Raw genomic sequence first — 27,233 nt, 5'->3', positions numbered from 1 at the left:
TACAAGGATGCCTTTGTACTGTCCCTTTAAAAATGCTCGTGTTTTTCCGTTTACTTCCGAACAATCTCGTCATCGACCCCTTTCACTGCGGCTGGAACGCTGAGCGGACTGGCCCGCTTCTCTCATCCGAATCTCGGCGCTCATTGTGAGACATAACCACTATTATTGGCTTTTAGTCACCACCGGATCTTTTGCAAATGCAGGCGATTAAATGCGTGGTGGTCGGCGACGGGTAAGACCCTAATTCTGAAATGCACGGTTATTTTCTCTTGTGTGATTCACTGATGCGTCCGTAGATGGGAGGATGCTGGCAGAAAAGGGGCTGGGGCGCTCCTATTTGACGGGTGGTCTTCCTTCTCTACTCGTTTGTAGACATCCAGCAATGTGTTGTTTCTCATTATTTGTTAACTAAATGTCCGTTATTTCACTGGGGATTTGGACTTGGGTTATTTGGATTTAATTGGTGTTTTATTTGATGGCGAGGCGAGCGAACGCTTAGGGATGATGAGGAAACACCTACTGCTCATAGGCCATCAGGCGGGGGTGCTGAGGCACGAGAAATCTAGGCATTACGTCTTCTCCTCCTCCCGTTTACTGAAGAGACACAGTGCATGTTTGGTGTTATGGCCATTTGGCGAACTGTCTGTATGGCTATTCCCCTCCGTGATTTAAACCGATTTATCTTAAATGCGTGGAGGCCAATTTGGATTTATTCTTTTGTGCCAAATTCATTGGCATATTACCGATAAATGTGTATTTATGGCCGTCTGTGACTGGGGTCATTAATCAATGAACGCCAGTGAGGACATTAGCATAATGTATTAAAGTTGCATTGGCTCATCTGTCTCTCCTGTGGAGAATGATAGCGGGATTCACCCAGCACAAACCCAGTAACCCCAAATCACTCTCATGCTCACACTGGCACTGTCTCAACTCTCTCTCTCCATCAACACACACACACACACACACACACACACACACACACACACACACACACAAACATACAGCCAATACTATACCCTCTCACATTCTGCTTTCCATCCCTGTGGCAAACATCCTGCATGTTACCCTTCATGTTGTACTGTATCATTTGTGTCAATACCAGTTGAGATGGGGGGTTTACTAGTGGGGCAGTCAGTAGTTGGGTACAAGGGAGGGGGTGAAAATGACCCCCGGGCAAAGTAAATGTAGGCCATTTTACAGTGTGTGACACAGAGAGAGAAAGGGAGGGAGGATAGTTTGTCACACACACACACACCACACACACGTAAGCACACACACGCACACCACACACACGCACACCACACACACGTAAGCACACGCTCATGTAGTAGTGAGCTCCTGATCAGCAGTTCGAGGTGTGGTTTCATGTCTCCTAGTGACACACAATGTTTCATGTTCTGTAGTGTGTGAAGGTGCTTCTTTTTCCCTCCCTAGGGCCGTGGGTAAGACCTGTCTGCTGATCAGCTACACCACCAATGCCTTCCCTGGAGAGTACATCCCCACTGTGTGAGTCCCCACACACACACACACACCCGCACACACTCGCACACGCACACACCTCACATGTATTCAAAGTGAAAATGGCTTCAGGGGGGTTTTGACTATCAGATCATTCTACTTGATAAAGTATCTTTTGTCTCTCTCCCCTTGTTCTCTCTACCTCTCCTCTCAGCTTTGACAACTATTCTGCCAATGTGATGGTGGATGGTAAACCAGTGAACCTGGGTCTCTGGGATACAGCAGGACAAGAAGACTACGACAGGCTCAGACCTCTGTCTTACCCGCAGACGGTATCTACACACACACACACACACACCACTGTCATAATCACAGATGGTGTACACACGCGCACATGCCTCTAAAACTAGCGTCATATTCACACACACACACACACGTAGGAAACACACTCTCTCCCTCATCCTTTAACTGAGGGCTCTGGTCTCAAAGCGCTCTCTCTGGTTCTCCCCAGGATGTGTTCTTGATATGCTTCTCCCTGGTCAGCCCGGCTTCCTTTGAGAACGTCCGAGCTAAGGTCAGTGGCCACGCCCACACTTCCTCCCCCCAGAGGAAGGGCCGAGTCTGACCTAAGGAGGCACATCTATCTCCGCCTGGAAGCAAAAACACACGCAACACCACACAAACTCTGTACACAGAGAGCCTGCTCGCGGCGGTGTCAGCCCAAAAGCACGGCTGCGCTTTTTGATGACATCGCACCTGTTTCTGAAGCAAACCCTCTTTGTATAAAGTATGATGCTGGTTCAAGGATGACGCCCCTGGTCAATGTAGATCCTACAAACTGGATTTTGTGGTTTTCATCTTCAGCCTTTCACATCGTTGAGTCGCTGTGGTTTGTTCTGCGCTACGTGGTAGCACAGTACAGATCAAGTTGGCACAATTGTATGAAAGCAATTTTTGCCTGTTTGATTTCTGCAGCCATGCCACTGTTGTCTATCTAACTTGATTTCTTCTTTTGCTGACTTTGTTTTGCATCCCCTGGCTGCTCTGTGTACACGCTGGACGTATCCTTGTGTGGCGTGCCAGTGGTACCCTGAGGTGCGTCACCACTGCCCCAACACGCCCATCATCCTGGTGGGCACCAAGCTGGACCTGAGGGACGACAAGGACACCATCGAGAGGCTGAGAGACAAGAAGCTGTCCCCCATCACCTACCCCCAGGGCCTGGCCATGGCCAGGGAGATAGGTTGGTTGGACAAGGTTGCTAGATGTTTGTGTGGGTGGGCGGTTGGTTGGCAGTCTGTGGGCAGGCATGTGTGGGAAGGTGGAGGTGTGTTAGATGGTGGGTACCTCCTGTGTGTTTTTGTTGTATCTGTGCGTGTGTTCGAATCCTTGTTCCCTGTGCGGGTCAGGTGCTGTGAAGTACCTGGAGTGCTCTGCGCTGACTCAGCGAGGGCTGAAGACGGTGTTTGATGAGGCCATCCGTGCCGTGCTCTGCCCCCCGCCCGTCAAGAAGAGGGGAAAGCGATGCACCGTCTTCTGAACAGCCCCTGCCGTCCCCAGACCTCCAGAACCCTCCCCCCCCCCCATCCGTAAGGTGCTTCGAACGGTCAACCGATAGTTAGTATTACAAAACATAACCATGACAACAACCACTACTTCTCTGAGAGATGAAAGAAGAGATGTGAGAGATAGAAAGCGAGTGACAGAGAGAGAGAGATACTGCACTGCTGAGCTTTTTTCTAAGTTAAATATTTGTTTCTTCTGAGATGTTGCTACAGTACAGATACAACAAAGATAACTGGACAGTTTTTCTTTTCTTTATTTTTTACAGTGAATTATTATTTTTCACCTTGAGAAATTGATAAAATCACTTTTGAGTCATCGTTGAGTTTTTATATGAGGGGTACACTCAAATGAACAACCGCACCTGTGGACTGTAGCACAGTCCATCCTCATCCACCTCCCTCCACACCCCACCACCCTCAACCTCACCCTGCCAACCTCATCCCACCCCTGCCTCTACCCCCACCCTAACCCCAGCGCAGCCCCACCATCCCAACAGTCCTGCTATTCTGAGCTAGTGCTGAGTTTAAACACCGTGTTTCAAACAGCCTGGAAAGTCAACTGTGAATAGGGCTCCTGGTAGAAGTTGTCCCAAGCCACATATCTGGGGTCAGTTTACAGGCCCCAGGCCTGAACCAAGGCTGTCAGACTCATCAAGACCAATCTTACCCCAGATTTGTGTGTAGGGGCAACTACTAGGTTAGTTAGTGTGACAGACTTGCATGCCCAACAAGGAGCTGTCCAACATGGCCTGCCTGAGGAGCCTGCATGGGTATGACTGATCTTAGTCTTAAAGTACCCCATCGTTTCTGTTTGTGTGCGTGGGTGTGCGGAAGAGTGTGTGTGTGTGTGTGCCTGCAGGCGTGAGTGAGTGAGCATGGATATGTGGGTGAAGGACAGTATTGTTTCAAGCAAGTTTTTTAGTGTCAAGTTTTTGGTACTATTTCATATTGTATTGTAGTTCTACACCAAACTTTTCAATGAGCTATCCACATAGATGGGAGGGGTGTTAATGCTGAGTCTAGTGATGTACAGGTTAACCTTAGAGAGGGAATGCATTATGGATATATCTATATGTACCTGAATATTTAGCTCTTTAATCCTAAACAATTTAAACTAAAAGGATAATAATAGTCACTCACGCTGAATTTAGAGATGTTGCTAAACAGTAAGTAAGTAAATAAAGAGGCAATCCATGGAACATTTGTCCCTCGTGGCAAATAAGTGGATTGCACTTTTTACAAATGCATTTCTGTGTGGTCATAGATCTGAAGTGTTTTGTCTCCCTCTTCTGGTGTGACAGAGCATTACAGTCTTCTGTCATGCTGTCATTGGTTGGCATAGCAACTGTGTGGTTGAATTATGTGTCTGGTCCTGCCTAAGGTGTCAGTTATATGGTAGCTCAAAAACGCTACAGAGTACAATCTACTATTGCATGGATATGAACAGGTGAAATTGACCCATTGTAACTTTTAGGACGGTTATATGAGATGCATTGGCGATGTATGTACTGTAAGATGACTTGTAAACTTGTTTAACTGTTTTGTCTTATTTTTTATGACTTCACATGTCAGTGTTGTGAAATATTTCAATTTTGTATAATAAATACAAATGTATATGTAAGGGGATTAATTTGTGAATGTATTCAATTTACACCAAAGTACCAAAGTCAGATAACACACAACATGATAACTGAAATAATTTGGAAATGTATTTTTCATTAGACATCTATTTCATCAGCAGCATAAGAATCTCAGGTTACAGAATGACTTAGGTATGTTGTACATGTGAGGTGAGACTAGCCAATCACAAGAGAATAAGGAGGTCAGAGGAAAGATTCAGCTAATAGGGATCCAGAGTAAGGAGGTCAGGGGTCAACAGGCCAGGAAGCCGCCATCCACTGGTAGCATGACCCCATTAGTCATGGAGCTCTTATCACTCAGCAAGAACAGAACGGAGTTCACCACATCCTCTACCTCTGCAGAGACACACACACACACACCACATCCAACACACACACAACCACCAACACACACATAACCACATGCAAGCGTACAAACACCACACCACCCACACCAAACACAATCAAGGACTTGAAAGCCACCAGAGCACGTGCACACACACACAAACAACACAACCACACACAGTATTCATGACGGCAATACACACATCTGCAGTGTCATACCTGGGTTCTGTTAGTACCAACATGGCTGGGCTGCCACTGCCCACAAACCACCCAGATGAGGACTGACCTGCGAAGCGGCCCAGTGGGATGCGTGAGGTCATGGCTCTGGCCTTCTCAGCGTCGCTCCAGCCCAGCCGGCCCATCTCTGTCATCACCACGGTGGGGTTCACACTGTTCACCCGGATCTGAGCGGAGACACAGAGAGGCTCCACACTCACACTCTACACACCTGTTTCCTGTCCTCATCAAAGGGCTTCTACTCCAAACACTGTGGATCCTGATCGGTATGGATAAAGGATGAGGGGAGAGGATGGGAGCCTATTGAGACCCCCCCCCCCCCTCACACCTCAGGACAGAAGATGCAACACTACTGGGAGTCAGGTGAGGATGAGATACCTGGTGAGGCCCCAGCTCCAGAGCCATCACCTTGGTCAGCATGTCCAGGGCTCCCTTTGTGGCACCTGTAGAGACAGAGAGAGAAAGAGGGAGAAAGAGAGAGAGAGAAAAGTATATTAAGGAGGGTTTTCCCAAAACTTTAAATCTACCATGCAATACTGAAGTCTGCAATTAATGTTGTACTAATACAGTACTTTGTCAGTTTTACCAGTCTACAATGAGACTGCAGCTTATGAGAAGACCTTTTTAGTTTTACACTATAGTGTGGTCCCTCATAGGCTGAATGAAAGGGAGTGCATGTGTGTGTGTGTGTGTGTGTGTGTCTCACAATAGACAGCATGGTCCCTGAGGGCACAGTGGGACGCCTGACTGGAGATGTTGACGATGGAGCCTCCTGTCCCTCTGGCCTTCATACCCCGAGACACCAGCTAAAACCACAAACACATTCACACACACACACACACACACACACACACACACACACACACAGGAGGGAGGAGATAGTGTGGTGAGTAGGATCACAAAACACTGTTGTTCGACCTTACAAAAGAGAATTTAACCATGATTGTGGATATTTGTTATGGTTACCAGATGTAGTCAACCACTATTGCAGGATCTCAGTTACCTGGGAAACGTGTAGCACAGCTTTCACATTGATGTTGAAGGACCTGAAATACAAACGTCATCGTCATCATCTCTGAGCTTTCTGACTACAGAAATGTTGAGACTAAGATGTGATGTAAACATCATGTAACAGGTTTTATTATTCAAACTACAGTACCAATCAAAAGTTTGGACACATTTTCCCATAATTGAATGGGAAAATGTGTCCAAACTTTTAACTGGTACTGTACATGAAATGTCTACTGTGGAGATGAAACCCGAGGCTCTCCTTTACTTGTCAAACTGCTCCGGGGTGACATCCAGAAAGGGCTGCAGTATGGCGCAGGCAGCGTTGTTTACCAGGAGATCCACGGGGCCCGTCCCAGCCAGAGCCGCCTCTGTGGCCTCCCAGTCCGCCAGGTCCACGCACACCGGCCTGATGGACGGACACTGCAGGAGCAAGCCACACCAGACACCAGAACCAATCACTGGGTGGGTCTGTGCCATCGTCTCCCGTCACGGTGGGGAGAAGAGACAATGAGGAGAAAGATGAAAGGAACAGGGAGGGGGGTGACCGGGAGAATGGTGGAGGACTGGGATGGGAACAAAGGCGTCACTGACAGGAGTGGGGTGGGGGACAGAGGTCGAGGCCCTGGGATGGGGCACGGGAGTGCTCAGGAGGGGGGATGAGAAGGCTGTTGGGGGTGGGTACCTCCAGCAGGAGGCTGTCCAGGTCGGCGCTCGTGCGTGTGACAGCCGTGACCTCCGCCCCGCAGCGCACCAGAGCCAGGGCAGTGGCCCTCCCGATCCCTGAGAGGGGGAAGAAAGGAATTCATGAACACAAAAGCTATTATGTACTTGAGTCATCAGTGTGACACCAGGGCTGACACTCACATTCCGATCATGTTTCAGGCTTTACGACACATAATGACAGGCTGCAAGTCTCTCAGAGCCCATCTAGTTGTATTTAGTTGGGGTTCAGGACAGGAATATGAAACTTGTTTTACTTTTCACTTGAGCAATATGAATGCACCTTTATATAAAAACCTGGTGGTGTCACTGTGTGCCTTTAAACTACCCATATCTGACGTAGGCTTACGTAGTTTTTTAAAAATATTTACCTTTTCCTGCTCCAGTGACCATGGCCCGTTTGCCAGCGAAAGAAATCTCCATGACTGTTTGTAAACTAGTTTTTCCGGCTAAACAATAAGGGAACAACAGATATGCATTTGAAAAACACTCGAACTGTACAACCCTCGGTTAAAGGCCCACACACGCCACTAGAAAGCCCAGTCACGCTGTTTTGTTTCCAATTATCTGTGAAGAAATTGCAGTCGTCATTCGCTTTTGTGAAATAAATGCAATCGAATAAACTCTTAGCTACCTACCAGTAAGACTGTATGCCAACACGTTATCTCCGTAAGTGATGCAGAAATAACTACGTTTAGGTTTGGCACCGCTGAGCTCGCACGAAGGGGGCAAAGTTGCAACTGAAGTTAATGGACAAAAACGTCAACCCTCCTCGTTGACCCCCTTAAGTGGAACAGGAATCAAACAGAAAACAAATGTAATGCTGACTGCACATTCTTTTTATTTCTTAATCAGATGTTGTAAATAGGAACATTCAGTTTATTTTATTATTTTTTTCTTACATAATTTGTTCAGATACAGAAGTTCAGATAAAGCCTGGAATAGAACAACTTAAAACAATGATTTTAAGAAACCAGTTATTTGGTAATGCAACACACATGCTTTATTCAGATAACAACAAACATCAGAAGTTAAGGAAAACAAATCCTGACAGGCAAGCGTAGGAGTGTTGCTGTCTGCCTCCCCCACTGGCCTGCAGTAGGGGCAGATGGAAGGATGGAAACACGCAGGCTATGTTTTTGGATTCTAGTGTTTTTGTGCAAAAGATTGAGCGTGAGATCAAACATACTTCTCCCAACTTACAAAACAATACTGGAAGGGCCACAGAACAGAGCAGGCAGGAAGTGAGATGATCTGAGAGAACAGTTCTCGAACAGTGCAAACGTCATAGGAAGGCCAATCTTCTTTCAGAAAAGAATACAACAGGTGTGTTAAAGGGCATTATTCCGTACACAATTATGATGGCTTTGTTGACACACAAACACACAAATAGATTCTGGTTGGAGAATTACTTAACAAAACAATTTACTTTCATTGTTTAAAAGCATGCGACTTGACCCACATTCTCTCATTGTTAACACTGTCTGGTCAAATTTGGTAAGCTAAACCAGTCCTTAAATGAACCAAAACTCAGATATTAATAAATAAACACTTCACCCTGTTCAGTAACTATAAGCTTTTATATCAGTTCTGTACCTCAGCACTCATTCAAACACACACACACACACACACGTACAGTTTACCAGTTGGAATTCAGACATGGAAGAGAAAAAAAAGAACAACAGGAAGTGGTGAGAAGGATCGCTGTGGCGATGGTTGACGGCAGCATTATGCATAGGGGTGCATAAATGTAGACAAAAAACTGCAAGTCACATTGGATAGAGAGTGCAGAGTGACTTAAGGCGGGAGGGTAATCAGACTGGTGGATGCTGGGGTAGAGTGGTGGTCTTTAATGGTGTTGATTCTTACTGGGGCACCAGTCCGTGTCTGGGTACAGGAGGCAGTGGACTGTCTTAAACCTGGAGAGAAGGATGAGAGAGAAGGGGAGGGAATAATTTTCACACTGCACAAACACAAACTCAATAAATTCTCTTGTGTCTGAGCTGTGCATGGCTGGGCACCGTGAAGGGTCTTCAACCAGAGGGAAGGCTCCTCCAATGCTGACCACATTCCTTCGGTTTTCAAAGCCTCCATAGCTCAGAGTGACCTGGGACACACACGGACACACACGGACACACACGGACACACGATTCGTTTGATTTCACAGAACAATTAGCGGCTATTGTATGCTACACAGACAGTAAGACAAAGAGAGATTGTTTCTCTCTCCCCTCTCCTTTTCCCCCCTGCCCTTTCTCTCTCCCCCCTCTCCTTCTCCCCCCCTGCCCCTTCTCTCTCCCCCCTCTCCTTCTCCCCCTGCCCCCTTTCTCTCCCCCTCTCCTTCCCTACCTGCTGCAGCAGGGTGTTGGAGGGGAGGCGGGTCAGGTTCTCCAGGTGGGAGTGGAACAGGCGCGTGTGGGTCAGCGACACCTCCAGCAGAGCCTCGATGATGTAGCCCACCGTGCAGTCGTCAGGGAGACGGATCCTCTCGGCCGTGCTGATGAAGTTCCCCAGACTGGAGGAGGAAGGACGCACCGAGGAACGACGGGAGAGAAGAAAGTAGTAGAGAAGGCCACTTTAATGTTGCTGAATGATGAAGCTACGGACCTCAAATGACATTTAGACTCCAGGACCGAGACCAGGACCATGGGACCGTGACCATGACCAGCACTAAGCACGACCAGGACCGGGTGTGACTGACCTGGCCCACGGACTCATCTTCAGCGCCAAGCCCCGGCTGATGCAGAACCCAGCTCCCCCGGTGGCGAACCAGAACTTCACCGACGCCTGAGGTACACAACACACACACGCAACCTCAGAGGCAGACATCTACTGAGTCCAGGAACCAGTCCACATTGAAACAACAAGCTAATAAACGAGTGACTGAGAGAAGGACGTGAGCGTGTAGCGGTGAGACAGAAAAGGGGGGAGCAAAAAAGGAGAGAAAAACAACAGCGAGTGGGCGTGGCAGAGGAAACGAGGAGGAACATACAGATCCATCAGCTTTGACCCTCTCTGCAGCCTCTATAGGGTGGTCCAGACTGGGCCGGCCCAGGTACACGTCCTGACTGTGGTGATAGGACGACAGCAGGACCAGCAGGCTTGGGAGGATTACATAGTTATCGTCATCCAAGTGACAGAACCACCTGGAGGGTAGGGAGGAGGGGTTATGCACCTATCAAATGAATCATGACACAGCTACGAAGCCCATCAATCAACAAACTCATCAGTTATTTATGTTCTAGTCGGTTGAGACTGGTGGGAGATATGTAACTATATCGATACAGTGTCAAAAAACACACGCACACACGTGGGACCTCCAGAACCCATATGGGCATATATAGTCTTTTACTGGCAGAGACCTGAGAGACCACAACACTGTTCTGACCATCTGCTGACCTCCATAGTCAAACACAGCAAGCACAGCTCTTCAGACTGTAGTGGGAGCCTGCTTGGCTCTACTCTACTCCCACCCAGTTGGAACTGTAAGTACAATGTTAGCAACTTCTTAGGCTGGGACTAGGTTAGATTTAGGTCTGTTCGGGATAAGGAGAGGAGCAGACGTACTTTTTCTGTGACTCAATGAACTTGTCGTACTCCACCGACATCTTACAGCAGAGCGCTTGCCGTGTGTGAGCTGCTGAACAGTTGGTGTTGATGATGTTTGCTCCTGGGGGGGGGGGGATAGAGGGGGAAATGGCACATTACAGTCTTCATGCATAAAATCATGTATATCTATAAAGGCTCTCATATTTGAACCTCTATTTGTGTGTGTGTGTGTATATATACATATATATGTACCTGTTTTCCTTAGCTCCTTGTCCTCCCCGTCAGTGAATATAAAGGTCTGCAAGAGACAAAGACACAGTGTTACCAGAGCGCTCACACACACACACACACACACAGCAGCCCAAGTTACAATAAAGCAGTCCATTGTTCAAAAGGTAGAGGCGTGAGGTTGTGAAGAACAAATGTACTGACTGAAAAGAGGGGGGGGAAAAAGAGAGAGACAGAGAATTTGTGTTCAAGCAAACTAGTCCACCAAGTCTATGGACAGGATTCAGGAAAGTTGGCAGAGGGACGATAAGTAGAATCTTTCAGATGATCAGAGAGCAGTCAGGCCTGACTCCCTGCTGCTCACTCCTCCTCCACTCTCTGCTCCCCTCTCTCCACACACTGCTAGTCCTCCTCTCTCCACACACTGCTAGTCCTCCTCTCTCCACACACTGCTAGTCCTCCTCTCTCCACACACTGCTAGTCCTCCTCTCTCCACACACTGCTAGTCCTCCTCTCTCCACACACTGCTAGTCCTCTACTCCTCCTCTCTCCACACACTGCTAGTCCTCCTCTCTCCACACACTGCTAGTCCTCTACTCCCCCTGTCTCCACACACTGCTAGTCCTCCTCTCTCCACACACTGCTAGTCCTCCTCTCTCCACACACTGCTAGTCCTCTCTCCACACACTGCTAGTCCTCTCCCCCCCAATCTCTCTCCCTCTCCTCTTTTCCATCTAACAGGCCAAATGCAGCCCCCCTCCTCGCTCACCCCCGCCCGCCCGCCCGCCTCGTGCGCAGTGGCATGCCCTCTTTTTTTCCCCTCCATATCCTTCCATTGCTTTTCCTTCCTCTCAGTCTGCCTCACGCCTGGTGGTGTGTCGTGTTTTTTATCTATATTATTTCCTCCCTCCATTCCTCTCCCTTTCCCTTACCCGTGCCCGGTGGCATGCCCTCTTTCCTGTGGGCAGAGAGAGACGCCTGGCTGTCTTGGCTTGGCAGAGGCCACAAGCATGAGTTGCACGCACACACACACACACACACACGTGCCCAGCCCAGTTAACAGAGCAAATAGCAACTTCCAAAAACTAAGGAAGGGATACCTTGAAGAGCCAGGAAGAGGACAGAGATGCCAGTGCTGGTAGACCTGGGCCCTCAAAGACCCCCAGAGCCCTAGAACGAGGCCCAGTCATTCTTACTGTGCTGCGTCAGCCTGGGGCTACTCTGGCATAGCAGAGCAGGAGGAATTAGCTGTTTGCTGCAAAGCTATGGTGTTTTGTTTTGACAGACTGATTTGTCTGATACTAAAACACAGATTACACAAGAAACTGAACTATGATAAGCCTGCCTTTAACCTTCCCAAAGCGACAGTATTGTAGACCAAGTTGCATGTTAGGTATGCTGGGTTTGGAGCGTTTCTCCACTACTTGTATGTGTACTGCTGGATTCCAAGAATAGTTTACACACTGGGAAGATAGGGGGGTTAATATATGACTCATTGGTTCCATTATTTACAGAAACTTCCCTTCCATGAGTGGCTGGAGTAGAAGAGTAGAACATGGTAGAGTAGAGTCTGCCTAGAGCTAAGTCCTTGGTAAAGATAGACAGATGTTTGGGGATTTAAGAGGGCTGTATAACACCAGGAGGTCTGCTGTTAACCACTCAGAGCACAGAGAGGTCTAAAGACCTGGAACCCATATTGCACATCTCAATACCTGTCATCAATGATGCTGAGGTCCACTCCATCTGGAGAGCCAACCAGATGAACAACTGATGAGACAGCTTCTATAAAGATCTGTGAAAATACTCTCTCTTTTTGTTGACAGATGCTTGCCAAGATGGCCGCCAACCCAGCTGGACCTGTTTGACCTCGTGCCACCACTGAGAGGTTAAGAGTCTCAACCAGGTTTAGTGGTCACACCCTCCTCCAGGCTGAGGCACCATGTGCATGTTCTGCCTGTCGAGTACACTATACCTCACAGTGTACAGGATATCTCGGGTGTTACGGTGTTAACTCTGCTCTACCTTCGCCCGGGGGATCTTGTAGAATCTTTGTAAATAAACCCAAATGGAGTTGGTTAGAGGTACGAGGGTGGTCCACCGTGTGTGATGTCACCACAGGAGCCCAGACACCGCAGCAGGGGCAGTCTAGTGGTTGTTCCAAAGGCATCATAGCATGTAGGGTAACTATGTCACATACTGCGTGTCAATGTCATCGCATGGAGAACAGTCACCCGATGACCTTGTATGGTTGGTTATTTGTGTAGCTGTACATACACTCAGTCTGCTATCCTAATCTTGTATTAGCCGCTGTTCTAGGACTGTGAGCAAGCCGGGTTAACAAAACACACCGATTTAGGCTTATACCCTGGAACACAATATTCCACAAAGACGGCATGGTTTATCCAGACTATTGACCATTGGGCCCGACACCCTCTCCTCCTCTCCATTGTGCTTGCCCTAGCTCCAGTCTGTACTCTTGTGGCTCCCAGCCACCTCTAGTCCCCTAGCGAGCCTCTCTGTTTGCCTGTCGGCTCCCCCACCCATTTCCCTCTGGCTCCCACCATCTCCCATCCACCCCCCACCCCCCTTTCCTCCCATCCACCCCCCCCGATCCTGCCCCCCCCCCCCCCCCCCCGGGCCCATCCCATCCTTCTAATAGTAAACCCCTTTCTCTTCCCCGTTAGGCTCTACCCTTCCCATTCCTCTGCTCTCCCCCACCACCCAGATTCCTGGTATATTCATCTAAAAGCCATCAACAGGGTGGGGGTTCGGGGTGGAGGGTATTTGGCAGTGGGGGGGGCGGAGATTCCAGAATCTGGCAGCGAGGGAGAGCAAACACCCCAGTGTTCCAGAACACATGTGTCTCAGTCTCAGGTTGCTGAGGAACTTCCTCCAGGGGCCTGCTTGCTCACACACACACACGCGCGCACTTCCCCACCAACCACATACCCGGGAACATGTAGAGCAGCTGCCATGACTCCCCCCCCCCCCCCCCCCCCGCCTCTCTCTCGCTCCCTATTAAACACAGTCATGTAGCAATCTCTCATGTCCCTGAACACAGAGGTCCCAGCACCAACCACACACTAACGCGCGCACACACACACAACCTGCAAGTCTGTCTAATACTCAGGCTGTAGTCCTATCTATCTAAGCACAAGAGAGGACATAATGTTCTCCAGCATGGCAAAGCATACAACCAAGTACTATGCATTAATCAACCTGGTAATCAGCCCCATGGACTGATTAGATGAGGGGGAGATATGCATGAAGACACTGGGCTAGGGTTAATGAAGACACTGGGCTAGGGTTGATGAAGACACTGGGCTAGGGTTAATGAAGACACTGGGCTAGGGTTAATGAAGACACTGGGCTAGGGTTAATGAAGACACTGGGCTAGGGTTAATGAAGACACTGGGCTAGGGTTAATGAAGACACTGGGCTAGGGTTAATGAAGACACTGGGCTAGGGTTAATGAAGACACTGGGCTAGGGTTAATGAAGACACTGGGCTAGGGTTAATGAAGACACTGGGCTAGGGTTAATGAAGACACTGGGCTAGGGTTAATGAAGACACTGGGCTAGGGTTAATGAAGACACTGGGCTAGGGTTAATGAAGACACTGGGCTAGGGTTAAGGAGGATACTGGGCTAGGGTTGATGAAGACACTGGGCTAGGGTTAATGAAGACACTGGGCTAGGGTTAAGGAGGATACTGGGCTAGGGTTAATGAAGACACTGGGCTAGGGTTAATGAAGACACTGGGCTAGGGTTAATGAAGACACTGGGCTAGGGTTAATGAAGACACTGGGCTAGGGTTGATGAAGAAACGGGAGTGGAGCCGAAAGGGTAGACAGGGAGGGGGAATTAGAGATAAATCTATAAATCAGTCATATAAGATATGAGTTTCTGGTTACATATTAATGTTGGAATTTCAGAGTGGAGAGGAGCCTGGGGAAACACCCAGTTCTGGTACACAAACAAAACAGCAACAAACAGAGATTGTTAGTATTTTAACAGGCCTGATTTGATGTGTGTTGGTTCCTTACTGTGTGTTTGTGAGCACTGAACTGTTCAGAGTTTGTTCAATCACACAAACATGGACTACACCAGCTGTGGGAACTACTACCTGCTCTCACTAGGCCTTGTGCTCCTACCTGTTCTCTGGCCCTGGACACCCAAGTCTGCAGCAGCAGCTCCAGGCGGGATTTGTGGTACTTCCTGGTAGTCTTCACTGCCAGGAAGATGTCCTTCGGCTCCAGAGGTTCCCTCGACCTGAAACCTACTCCCCTCACCCCAGGTAGGGAGCCCTCCGCTGGGCCTCTATGTGAGTCTGTCCCCCTCCTTGTGTTCGGGAGATCCCTTTGCCCTGCTATAGGTGCATGGCCACCCTCCCTGTTGGTCTGAATGTCTCTGGGTCTTCCCTGCCTCACAGAGCTCACATTATTCCCAAGGGCCAGCCCTTCTTCCTGGAGAGGGACAACCAGACCTCCAGGATTGCGGGGGGTGTTGGCAGGCCGTTTGCCCACACGGGCGGGCCTGGGGTGAGGACGAGGTGGGGGCAGGTCCACCTGGTGTGGAGTGGGCTGAAAGGCTGGGATGAGGAGCAGCAGGAGGCCGCAGAATGCCAGTGACAACAGAAAGCACAGCTTGCTGGAGCCCACTGAAGCAAGGTGCATCCTGATTAGCCAGTGGAGGGTCTATCAGCCGCCGGCGCCGGCTTCGCTCTCCGCACTGCAGCGTCCCATCTTCATGACATCAGACAGAAAGTGGAAATGACACAACCTGAAAGACACAATATATGACTAACATGTCCATGTTGTAACAGTACTAAAGCACTGGATATGCCTCGAGCTTAGGCTTTAAACACAACCTTTACAGCACATCTTCAGTTTGTGATTAGCCATCTGGATATCACCCTGCACCCCCTTTTATTTGAAAGTGAGCTGCAGAGCAAGGGTTGCACAACTCACAAAGTAGGTCTATAGCCCTCTGCAAGTGGAAGGCACTTCAGTGTTCTTGTGTTGAATGCATAAAAGCAGGAACAATGTTGAGGCTCTAAAATCTTGGCCCTTTATCACTTACGGCTCGCAATTTGCCAGCGAGTTTATGAGTCACATTTAATATCCAGACTTACCTTCAGAGTGTTAGAAATGTCCTGTTTGTTGCTATTTTCAGAGTGGCATGATACCTCAGCCAGAAACAGATGTCAGTGTAGGAAGCAGAGACGGATGAAATGAATCCTCTTCTTTACTAAAATTAGCTACTGATTAAAAAAACACTTCTCTGCATAATAGGCTACATATAGAAGATATGCTAAAATATAAGTTGAGTTACTTCTTTTTAGAAGGTATAACATCCATACCAGGTAATAGTTTATATACTAATGATAGGGAGATAGTATGTTATCTAATCCAGAGGTTATTGTGTTTCAAAGTTGAAACATAAAAGTTGAGTTCCTGCCAATGAAAACAGGTCAGACCGTTTGTGCATACAATTGTACAGACCGGTGACTATTTGAATGAGGCATTTCTACAACATTCAATGCAACGTTTAAATGCCGTTTAAAGTTCCGCCGTGCCCGAGTGAAAGTATCATGCACATGCAAGACTACCCCCATTGTAAACAAAAGAGGGGCGCAAGATGCTTGTCTTCAGTCAAATTCTTTTGAATCAAATAAACTTAAATAGCATGTTTTGAAAACAATACACAGCAGGTCATATAGACAATGTCAGTGATCGTAATGTACACAACGTTCCTGGTATAATAAAGGAATTAAATGATCGTTCTTACCATGAAACACAAAACACACATGGTTGTGGATGCTTCACATCTTGTCCTCAGATTTCCCCGAAATTGTGAATCAGCAGACACAAACAACTCAAAACTTTGGAGCCAAAAACTAAAGTTTCTCTTGTCCGGACCTTGATATCTAATATAATAAAGATATAGTTTGATAACTTGATCCCTCTAAAACGGATCCCTCTAAAACGTCCCTTTTAGTTCCTTGCGTCTTGACTTTGATACAGCCTCGAACTTTGATCATCAGTCTCCCTTCTAACCCCTTCTCTCTCCCTTGCCTCTCTCAATGGCGAGAAAGATTATAAACTGGCTAGCTGGCTAGACGCTCGCCAGGAAAGTGCATTGGAGTCAAACATCGTTTGTTTCCAATGAGATTACAAACGAGCTCTTGTTCCACGGATTCTTCTCAAAACTCCACTGTGTTAACCCCGTGATTGTTTCCCTTATGTGAAGGAGCCCTGCCTTCGCACTCTGGAACTTAGCGCCCTCTGTCTGATGAAACTGTCGACAGTGGCAAACAAGTAAAACTCCTCAATCATGTGCGGTGATCAGTCGTTTTGAAATGTTCTGATTGTGCTACGGTAATATATGTCAGGGTTGTTTATAAAGTTGTTAAATATATATACAGAATAAATTGAAGATACACTAACCTCATCCTAATCTTATCAGCCTGGCCTGGCTGCAGCCGCAGCGAACCGCATTCTGATTGATTCACTACCACTCTGCTGATTTTAGATGTCGTAGAAACAAACAAGATAAGTGTCAAACGTAATTTCTCTGACAGAAAAATATTTTTGAATAACTAATTCAAAGAAACCACGATCACATCTGGAGCAAGGGAAGTCAGGAAATGCTGGTTGTCAGTCGGTGAACCGGAAGTAGTCGAACGTCGCTGTTTGTTGCTGCAGCGCGCGTCAGAAACGGGAAAGATGCCTTTGCCCGTGCAAGTATTCAACTTTCAGGTAATAATTAGTCATTTATTAAGCATATTTTTGCTGCAAAATGTGTAGCAGAGGAAAATATAGTAACTGGATTTGTTCGCACTTTATTGGTAGTGGGTTCATAGATCAGTTTAAGATCTCCTGGCAGAAAGCGCTAGGGCCGTCGCCGCTTGGCTTGCAGGGCTGTTAAAGCTAAGTAGCTTGCTAGGCTAACTTTCACAAGTTAGCTTGGCCTATCAGATAACTAGACTATAAATGTAGCATCATTAGTATATGTACTTACTATTTTGAACCAGTGTGATGTATGTTGCCACAATTATTGCTGACAAAGACATACAGGCTGTTGTTTTACTTGAAAATTGTCTCGTGAAATTCAGGTTTCTAACGTTAGCTAGTTGGCTACTGCCTTGCGTGCCTGGCTGTGACTGACTTTGACAGTCATGCATGGTATTATATCGTTAGCCAGCTAGCTTGTCTGTAATTTTTAGCAACTTAAATTAAAAGTTCCGATGTTGTAATATTCACTTAGCCCTTCACCTGCCAGCACGTAATCTATGTCTTCTTAGGTAGGCATGTAAACACTCTCTGCCAGTGACAAATATTCGCCAGCCCTTACAGCTAAACTAGCTATCATTGTATATAAGCTAACTTTGCTTTGCAAGCTGCGGTCACTAACCAGATGAGCGGGTGTGGTCTCTCCCAGGGGGCCGTTGAGCCCATGCAGATAGATGCAGACCCGCAGGAAGACCAGCAGAACGCCCCAGACGCCAACTACGTGGTGGAGAATCCAACATTGGTATGAACTCTGATACTAGTAACTCAGGAAAACTCAATAAGGTTCAGGTTGTGCTGGTCACACTGATGTCTCCTTTAAAGCCTACCAAGCACACCTTGTACCAATACACCATTAAAGTTTTGATTTGTGTAATCCCCAAATAAGATGTCAGTTTTGTAAAAAAAAAATAAAAATAAAAAAAAGAATCCCAGAACACTACGAGTGCTGACACAAGTTAACACAATCAGGATGGAAGCTATCCGTGTGGGAAATGAACATGCAGTGTGTCTCCTCGTGTAGGACCTGGAGCAGTATGCGTCCAGCTACAGCGGCCTGATGAGGATCGAGAGGCTGCAGTTCATCGCGGAGCACTGTCCCCAGCTGAGGGCCGAGGCCCTGAAGATGGCGCTGTCCTTTGTCCAGAGGACCTTCAACGTGGACGTGTACGAGGAGATCCACCGCAAGCTCTCCGAGGCCACACGGTGCGGACGCCGGTCAGACACGCCTAGGAAACCTCACCCGCTGGAGCCGAAGACAGATTTCAAAGTCAGTTTTTGAAGGTGCTTGTAAAGATGTGTCTCTGATGAAAAGGTGTTTGTGTGTGTGTCCACCCAGAGAGGTCCAGGGGCCCCCGGATGCTGTGGCAGAGGCGGGGGGGGCAGACCCCCCTCCCCTGGACACCGCATGGGCAGAGTCTACGAGGAAAAAGGCCCTGCTCAAACTTGAGAAGCTTGACACAGACCTCAAGAACTACAAAGGCAACTCCATCAAAGAGAGCATCAGGTAGGGGAGGGAGGCTGGGTTAGTTTGTTATTTGCCGGGCCCATGGGGTTGAAGCACACTTTCTGACCTTTGCCCTCCATTCCCCAGACGGGGTCATGATGACCTGGGAGACCACTACCTAGACTGTGGTGACCTCAGCAACGCCCTCAAGTGCTACTCTCGCGCCCGAGACTACTGTACCAGCGCCAAGCATGTCATCAACATGTGTCTTAATGTCATCAAGGTAGGACCCTCTAGGCAGTTGGTCTAGCTCTTCTCTTAAGCATCATTAAAAGCTCAAAGTCTGATGTAAGACTGAGTCTGATAATGGTCTGATTTCCGGCCAAGTGACTTCAGGTTGAACTGTCAAATCGGATGGTTATTGGTCCTGTTAGATTATTTATCACTCCCAATGTGACGCTGTCATTGCATTGGCACATTCCTGTCAGTTAAGGACTATAGTTTGAATGCACAGAAATCACATTGAAACATAAATCAGCTGTTTGAGCTGGCAGTATTACAAAACAGCTTGAGCATTAAGGCAACATGAGTAGGTAGTGGACCTGATATACATATACTCCTCTATTATTAGAACCTGACGTTAATGTATTGCTCTAGTGTATTTGCTCCCCACGCTCCCGGTTGTTGTTCCCTCATCTCCTCTTGGCTCTCGCGTCAGATTATTCCCAACCAATAACACTAGAGGGCAGTGTTTGCCTGCACCTCTACCAGTCTCAAAGCCCCATTCTGCCTCCCTGCCGTTCTCCTACTGAGCCTGTGTGTGTCTCCTCTGCACACCTGTGTGCCTGCAGGTCAGTGTCTACCTCCAGAACTGGTCCCACGTTCTCAGTTACGTCAGTAAAGCAGAGTCCACTCCAGAGATAGCAGAGGTATGTGTGAGAGTGCACTGTCGGAGAACGTTCTGTCATCTATCTGAGCCCACTCCCCCCCCCCCCCCTAGGTTCTGTGGTATGAATGACCGTCTCTTGTGTTGCAGCAACGAGGGGAGAGGGATTGTCAGAGTCAAGCCGTCCTCACCAAATTAAAATGTGCAGCAGGTAACACGCTTCTCGCCTTCTATACACCAGCGGAACAAAGCGTATGCACCTGTTTTTGTTTGTCAAAAGGTCTGTGAAGTATCCGGTCCTTTGGTCTGCCTGATTGTTCAGGCTGATCAGGTTTGTTGGAGACAGTGAACAGATGCATGCATTTATTATAATAAGCGCTTTGAATAGAGCTCCATTTTTGTTCTGTTTTGATTGTGTGCAATCGCTGCTGAAATGTTAATGTGTTGAATCACTTGAATATAGTTAACCTCCCTCCCCCGCCGCTCACCCCTGTCTTTCCTGCAACCCTCCCTCCAAACCCCTGGATTTATCTTTCCTCCCCCGAACACCTCTCACCACTCACCCTCTCCCTCCCCAACATATCTCTTTCCCCTCTCTCTCCGCTCTCCCTCTCTCTCTCTCTCCACAAAATGTATCCTTCTCTGGTCCCTTATCCCTCCCCTACCTTTTATCCTTCTCCCCTCACATTCCGCCTTCCCTCCCCATTCGCCTCACTGCTTCCTGAACCCCCCCTCCCCCCTTCAGGTCTAGCTGAACTGGCCTCCAGGAAGTATAAACAAGCAGCCAAGTGTTTCCTGCTGGCCTCCTTCGACCACTGTGACTTCCCGGAGGTGAGAAACAACACATCCAGGGTAGGGCAGGTCACCTAGTAAGTCACAACACATCCAGGGTAGGGCAGGTCACCTAGTAAGTCACAACACACCCAGGGTAGGGCCGGTCACCTAGTAAGTCACAACACATCCAGGGTAGGGCAGGTCACCTAGTAAGTCACAACACATCCAGGGTAGGGCAGGTCACCTAGTAAGTCACAACAAACCCAGGGTAGGGCAGGTCACCTAGTAAGTCACAATAGTCTCTTACCAGGTGTCACAATATACTCTTAGAGTAGTTGGAATTCATCTTGTTTCACTAGTGAGACATGATCTACTTGGGTCTGAGTAGTTAGGAGTAGCCCAGTTAGGGTGAGACTAGTTAGGAGTAGCCCAGGTACGGTGAGACTAGTTAGGAGTAGCCCAGGTAGGGTCAGACTAGTTAGGAGTAGCCCAGTTAGGGTGAGACTAGTTAGGAGTAGCCCAGGTAGGGTCAGACTAGTTAGGAGTAGCCCAGTTCGGGTCAGACTAGTTAGGAGTAGCCCAGTTAGGGTCAGACTAGTTGGGTGTCTTGTCATACTAGTCAGGTTCCAGGCTGGTGGTGATGATGTGTGCGTCTCCAGCTCTTGTCCCCCAGTAACGTAGCTGTGTATGGAGGGATGTGTGCCCTAGCCACCTTCGACAGGCAGGAGCTACAGAAGAATGTCATCTCCAGCAGGTGTGTGTGTGTGTGTGTGTGTGTGTGTGTGTGTGTGTGTGTAACTCTGCCTATTTGTATTATAGCGATAGGAATGGACTGTGTGTGTTTGTGTGTAACTGTGTGCCAGTTTAGTGAGAGAGAAATTTGAAATTGTTATGCGAGAGAATTGAGTGGTCTGTACGTGATTGGATGCATGGTTGGGCTTTTCTATACTTCCAGTAATTATATTATTGTTATGAAATGCAATTTAAACTCTCTCCTCTCCGGACGCTCTCCTCTCAGCTCCTTCAAACTCTTCCTAGAGTTGGAACCCCAGGTTAGGGACATCATCTTCAAGTTCTATGAGTCTAAGTACGCTTCCTGTCTCAAAATGCTGGACGAAATCAAAGTAAGATACTCTAACAATCCAACAATCACTGATTAGAATGCACTCTGTTTTCAGTCAATTGATTTTGGTGTTCATCACAGACGTGACTCTTGACATGGTGTGTGTGTGTGTCCGTCTCCAGGACAACCTGCTGTTGGATATGTACTTGGCCCCTCATGTACGGACCCTCTACACACAGATTAGAAACAGAGCCCTCATACAGGTGAGTCATTCTCAGTCACTCTCACACAGGCTACATCCAGTTCTCAAACAGAGACTGGGGAGGGTTGTGCGTGGGCTGGTGTCACACGGGAACATGTGCTAATCACACGTATGTCCCTTAAGCTCCATTAGGACGGCTGTCAAACCGTGCGGAACACCGCCCGGCTGATCGACCGACTCAGTAACGACATTAGGATTGCCAGGCCGGTGGAAATGGGCTTGTTTTTTACATCAATCTCCCGAGAGCATTTAAACAGACGCCAGGGCCCAGTTCCCTATCGATTCCCCAGGCCCTCCTCTCCAAGTGGAGAGAGAGTCAGAGCAGAAGCGCTTGCTTATTTTACAAACACAAGTCCCCTGGTGTTGCCTTGGATGGACCCTGCAGTCTGTAATTAGAGCTGCTCTACTACTACTTCATCAATAAGCTGTTAGAGCTTGTCAACAGCAACCAGCCCTTTCATTCGTTCATGTAAACAAATCAATTTCCAGTCATCAATATACAGTAAATCAATGGGGAATATTGGAGTGTCGATGCGTGGTTAACTACAGGTTGGTTCTTCTGAACTGACCTTGTTAGGAATATTTCTGCCACGTTGATGGACAGTGTCCCTCCGGTTGACCCTGCCTTAAATTGCATGTTAAACGCGGCAAAAGCTGTGTCGTTGTAAAGGTGTTGGATACACTGGCATTTGATGTATACAACGTTGTATGTGACTGTCATCCAGCAGAAGTCCATCCAGAGTGTTTCTGTCATCAATCCAAGCTTGATGGGATGTGTGGTGTAACCCGGTGTGTGTGTGTGTGTGTGTGTGTGTGTCAGTATTTCAGCCCGTACGTGTCAGCAGACATGACCAAGATGGCCCAGGCGTTCAACACCAGCGTTGCAGCCCTGGAGGATGAGCTCACCCAGCTCATACTGGAGGGGCTCATCAACGCACGCATCGACTCCCACAGCAAGGTAGGACACACACACACACACACACAGTGTGTCTCAGCAGCAGGTCCTACGTTAAGGTGCTAAACAAAAACAACAACAAAAAACATCTGTGCTGCAGCTCCTACAGCAAGTCGACCTTCTCTTGGACCCCTGTGCTTCTTATCAGAAGTGTTTTACCCAGTCTCTGTCCCAGGCAGGGGCAGCTGTGTTGGGTATTATGCCTCACAGCCTTCCCTCGTCTCCCTGTCAGATCCTGTATGCGCGTGATGTGGACCAGAGGAGCACCACGTTTGAGAAGTCCATCCACATGGGCAAGGAGTTCCAGAGACGAGCCAAAGCCATGATCCTGCGTGCCGCCGTGCTCAGAAACCAGATACACGTCAAGGTAGCCTGAGGGGTCGTCCAGGGACGGGTGCAGGGGTGGTAGGGGGGGGGGGGGGGGGCACGCACCGAGGAGATGAGACTGGGATTTGTTTTTCTTCTTGCTTATCTTTCCAGCTACCGTCTAGAGGGTGCAATATCTCATAGCGGATCTTTCATTTGTGGTCTCCCCCCGCCTGTCCCTGTGCATCCTCCTGGAGCCCGCTGGGCACTCACGTTTCCTCTCTTCCTCACCTCGCTACCTGCCTCTTCTTCTCCACTCTCTCTGTCTGTCATTCTTGATCTCTCGCTCCATCGGAGGGTTGTCAGTCTTCTCCCTAGGAGCTCCTCCTCCTTCCCTCTCTCTGTTCCAGCTCGTTCTCTCACTCCTTAGATCTTCCCAGTTGTGACCTTGTGAAATGAGTTACAGCTGGATGCCGAAGTAGTTTCCTAACACCAGTCCTCTACTGGTCTAACATCCCATATTGAGCCTGGAGACGGGCAGATCCTCCCTCCACAAATGTTAATTCAGCTTCTTCTGTCCTTGTGCTGACCTGTCTCTCACGTAGCATGACGTTTGTACCACTCTAACTATGCCACAATTGTGAGTTTGAACTAAGGGTGCTCCGATTGATCAGTCACCGATCATTATCGGCCAATAATCATTTTAAATGTTCAGATCGGTACTCACTATAAAGGCCAATGAAAAGAGACACTTTTATTTATATTTTTGCTGTGCAATTTATTGCCCATGGTCCTTTATCTCCTAGCTAAAGAAAAACATTTGAAACTATATTTTGACTGACCTTTTTATGTTGCAGACTTTAAAGACTTAAGTTAAAATGTATTCAGTTTTTTCAGTTTTTGTAATATATTATTCGCCAGGATAGTAACATTTGTTTATTTATAAGCGGTTATCAATAACCCAGCATAGGCTGGATTATGTTGCGTCTCTAAGAAAGAGAGTGGCATATGGTAAATGTGTCCTGCCACTAAATAAACTGTTGTTTATTAATTCATGATATTTTATCATCTTTTCATTGTTATACTTAATATACATTGTTGTTAATAGTTCAATAGATACGGCCAGTACTCTGTATCGGCCGATACTGCTAGCGATCGGTGACGGGACCCAAAAATCCTGATCGGAGCACCCCTAGTTTGAACTGATATTCCACACAGTTCCCAAGTTGCTTGTTTGAAACAAGTTATTTGAATATATGAAGGGATGCTTTTCAGTGGAAGCATCGTTAAACTAACTCTCTCTCTCTCTCTCTCTCTCTCTCTCACTGTTCTGCCGCACCTATCCAGTCACCCCCCAGAGAGGGCAGCCAAGGGGAGCTCAACTCAGCCAACAGCCAATCACGAATGAGCACCAATATGTGAACCCATCATGCCTCAGCCAGGAAGTGACACGTCTGCTCGACAGTCCCAAGAGGACAGAATACCCCCCCACACACACACGCACACACACACACGTACACACACACCTTCTCTAACCAATCCAACCATCAAGGAGGATCACCTTCCGCCGCATAAACTACCCCCCCACCACCCCTCCCCTGTTGAAAATGTCATGAAGAGAGGAGAAGAAAGCAGAGGCATTCACACCATTAGGACCTATAGGGAAGACATGGTGGTAGTCTGTGTGTAGACTAAAGACTCTTTGTTTAAAGATCTGATTGTGTTGCTGTAATTGGGGAGTGTGTTGCTTGTTTGTTTTGTGTGTGTGGGTGTTCATGCGTGTGGTTGTGCATGTGTAAAGAGCAGCGCTCGGGTTGTGTTGCTGTAATCGGGGAGTGTTGTGTGCGTGTGTGTGTGTGTGTGTGTATATATAAAGAGCAGTGCTCAGGCGCTTCACAGTACTGTCCTCCTCTTTGTATAAGATGCACTTTTCTTTCTCTTACTGTGTCTCACTCTCTCGCTCGCCCTCTCCTTCTCTTGATGACAGACTTTGAATGCACCCATGGAGGAGTCTGCTGAGCCTCAGTACCGATGTCCACAAGATCTGATTTTAAAATAAATGTGTATGAAAATCAGACTTGTTCAGGACCATATTCCTTTGTTAATCCTCTGTGCAGTTTCTGCATCACTGATGCTGTATACAAAAACTGTCAAACAGAATAAAACTTGTGGTATTGGTCAAAGCACAGGATGACATTAAGAAGGATACGTCTTTTTCACGTTCGCTGAATCAACAAATAGATTTATTGCCTGTTTTCTGTTATTCTTCCTGACTTATTAAAGTGTACTGATCAGTGACGACAGCAAGTGAAGACTGGATCTGAATTTCTTTGGTCGTGGGGAAAACAGAATTTTATCTCCGGGGGAAACGTGTTTTCTTTAATCGCAACCAGTGAACCACTCATCTGCAACAGTGGGAGTGTATGAGGTGTGAAAGTAGATTCTGAGGTGAAATTGAAATGAATGTAAAATGGTCCCACTGAGCAGCGATGTTCAGTTTCTGAGCTTCCATCCTTGGTGAACATCTGGTCATACGTTATAAATACTAGGCTATTTCATAGAGCTGCATATAAAATGACCCTTATGTCAGTTGAGGGGTGCTCACTTATTGGAGATTGTTAGTGCGAGTGAATTCGTCTACAAAATTGTGTAACGTAATCGGCCCTGGGTTCCAAATTTATGATGAGGTTGCGGGTGTGGAGTTGATTAACGTTCAGTTTCAATAGCATACAGCATACAAAAGCGTTGTTTGCGGTAGGCCCGTCTCTATAGGTTTAGGCTAGAATTATTTATCTTGCGGATAACTGACTTGGTTATTATTTTATTCAGCAGCAGCTGTGGTAAACCCAAACTGGGTTTATCTTGATTACACAAGGCTACTCGGTGCGCAGCGTATGGCTACGTGTGCAAGAGCCTGGGATGTACTGTGGCCTAGCTGTATGCGATGCAGCATCGTGACAGGATTAAGTTGTTTAAACACGTTGTTATGTAATCTCATGCAGTTCTGCTCTCTCCAGTCCGCTTGTTTTCCTTCTAGTTTAAAAAGTGTGAGCTCTATGTCTGGATGATGGATCATCGACACGTCGTCTGATTAAATTCGTAGCTTATATTGCCTATTAAGGCCTAGTAGCCTATAGCCTACACTGGCCTTCATACGGTGTGTAGCCTTGTGTTTTTTCCTCATTTAATTTATTTAGTATTATTACAATTAAGTTATTACATCTAACAGTTCTAAGTGTGTTATGTTTAAATAAAGGTACAGTAGGCTACCTATAAAATCCTAACTTTGCTACTTGTTGTGAATTGCTCTAATCATCGGCAGGTCTGTACGGTTTCAGCCCCCTCTATCTTTTGTCCCTACTGAAACAACTCGTGTTTCTTGATTGATGTTATGATCGTTTACCCGGTATGAGCAGGTAACTGATGATTAATGGAGAAAAATACGTAGAGGATCTGAAGAGAAAGACAGAGACATTGGAAGACAGGTGAAATCCCTTCAACTTAATTTGGCACAACGTTGGCCCAAGCCGGGCGATTCATTTCAGTGTATCTGGGTGGTATGCATATCTGGGAGGAAGCCTGGAAATTAATCGTGAATATGCTGGGTTGTGCGGACATTTTACAGGTTGTATGTAGGTTTTCAGACCACTGTTGCATGCGTGTTGCTTGACAGAAGGTTTGGCTGTTTAGTCCACTCACTGTGTATCAAAGAGTGCATGGAGCCCTCTCGAGCCATAGCCAGACTGTGACTTTTAATTTTTAATGTGTCATTGTGATCAAAGTTCACATGCACTGCGGGTTTGAGAATATGAGAGTATGGTCTTTGTGAGTCTGCATAAATAGCTTTTGTGATGCCAGATATCTTTGGCCTCCCCTGCTGACTGGTCAGGTCTGAGTGGATAGAGTGTGAGAGGAATGTAGACACCAAGGTAATGAGGCGAGTCCTGTTTGTCAGGCTTCACACACACACACACACACACACAGAAACTGACCAATATCAAATCCAAATAAATCAT

General features: G+C 47.4%; 4 protein-coding genes across 6 annotated transcripts; 2 read left to right on the top strand and 2 right to left on the bottom strand.

Moving 5' to 3' along the window:
- Positions 1–103: 103 nt before the first annotated feature.
- rac3b (Rac family small GTPase 3b) lies at positions 104–3,001 on the top strand. The gene is made up of 6 exons (XM_084669928.1): positions 104–232; positions 1,438–1,509; positions 1,676–1,793; positions 1,973–2,035; positions 2,545–2,704; positions 2,871–3,001. The coding sequence occupies exons 1-6, from the start codon at positions 198–200 to the stop codon at positions 2,999–3,001; spliced, it is 579 nt and encodes a 192-aa protein (XP_084526054.1). The 5' UTR covers positions 104–197.
- A 1,712-nt stretch (positions 3,002–4,713) lies between these two features.
- dcxr (dicarbonyl/L-xylulose reductase) lies at positions 4,714–7,751 on the bottom strand. 2 transcript variants are annotated; one of them, XM_084669926.1, is made up of 9 exons: positions 7,597–7,751; positions 7,330–7,407; positions 6,921–7,018; positions 6,504–6,658; positions 6,231–6,273; positions 5,934–6,033; positions 5,606–5,670; positions 5,210–5,394; positions 4,714–5,002 (listed from the first exon to the last, which is right to left on the bottom strand). In XM_084669926.1, the coding sequence occupies exons 2-9, from the start codon at positions 7,379–7,381 to the stop codon at positions 4,960–4,962; spliced, it is 741 nt and encodes a 246-aa protein (XP_084526052.1). In that variant the 5' UTR covers positions 7,382–7,407; positions 7,597–7,751; the 3' UTR covers positions 4,714–4,959. The 2 variants fall into 2 exon arrangements, with proteins under 2 accessions (XP_084526052.1, XP_084526053.1); XM_084669927.1 differs by having other exon boundaries at positions 5,277–5,394; positions 7,597–7,750.
- Positions 7,752–7,935: 184 nt separating this feature from the next.
- On the bottom strand, positions 7,936–17,322 carry rfng (RFNG O-fucosylpeptide 3-beta-N-acetylglucosaminyltransferase). Of its 2 annotated transcripts, none has more exons than XM_084669925.1 (9): positions 17,183–17,322; positions 14,888–15,515; positions 10,760–10,805; positions 10,526–10,628; positions 9,951–10,104; positions 9,660–9,745; positions 9,308–9,473; positions 8,980–9,065; positions 7,936–8,877 (listed from the first exon to the last, which is right to left on the bottom strand). In XM_084669925.1, the coding sequence occupies exons 2-9, from the start codon at positions 15,407–15,409 to the stop codon at positions 8,808–8,810; spliced, it is 1,233 nt and encodes a 410-aa protein (XP_084526051.1). In that variant the 5' UTR covers positions 15,410–15,515; positions 17,183–17,322; the 3' UTR covers positions 7,936–8,807. The 2 variants fall into 2 exon arrangements, with proteins under 2 accessions (XP_084526051.1, XP_084526050.1); XM_084669924.1 differs by lacking the exon at positions 17,183–17,322 and adding an exon at positions 16,524–17,150.
- A 64-nt stretch (positions 17,323–17,386) lies between these two features.
- Positions 17,387–25,292, top strand: LOC146259845 (COP9 signalosome complex subunit 1). Its single transcript, XM_084669921.1, has 14 exons — positions 17,387–17,494; positions 18,177–18,269; positions 18,549–18,730; positions 18,864–19,031; positions 19,119–19,254; positions 19,823–19,900; positions 20,008–20,068; positions 20,603–20,688; positions 21,291–21,385; positions 21,650–21,755; positions 21,877–21,957; positions 22,777–22,914; positions 23,144–23,278; positions 24,565–25,292. Exons 1-14 carry the CDS (start codon positions 17,462–17,464, stop codon positions 24,637–24,639), a joined length of 1,467 nt encoding a protein of 488 aa, XP_084526047.1. The 5' UTR covers positions 17,387–17,461; the 3' UTR covers positions 24,640–25,292.
- The last annotated feature ends 1,941 nt before the right edge of the window (positions 25,293–27,233 follow it).

This window comes from Hypomesus nipponensis, chromosome 13, assembly GCF_054491055.1.
Source record: "Hypomesus nipponensis isolate SF chromosome 13, ASM5449105v1, whole genome shotgun sequence".
NCBI classification, from domain to species: domain Eukaryota; kingdom Metazoa; phylum Chordata; class Actinopteri; order Osmeriformes; family Osmeridae; genus Hypomesus; species Hypomesus nipponensis.
The sequence above is the reverse complement of the archived record's forward strand: the minus strand, read 5'-3'. Positions and strand labels throughout refer to the sequence as shown.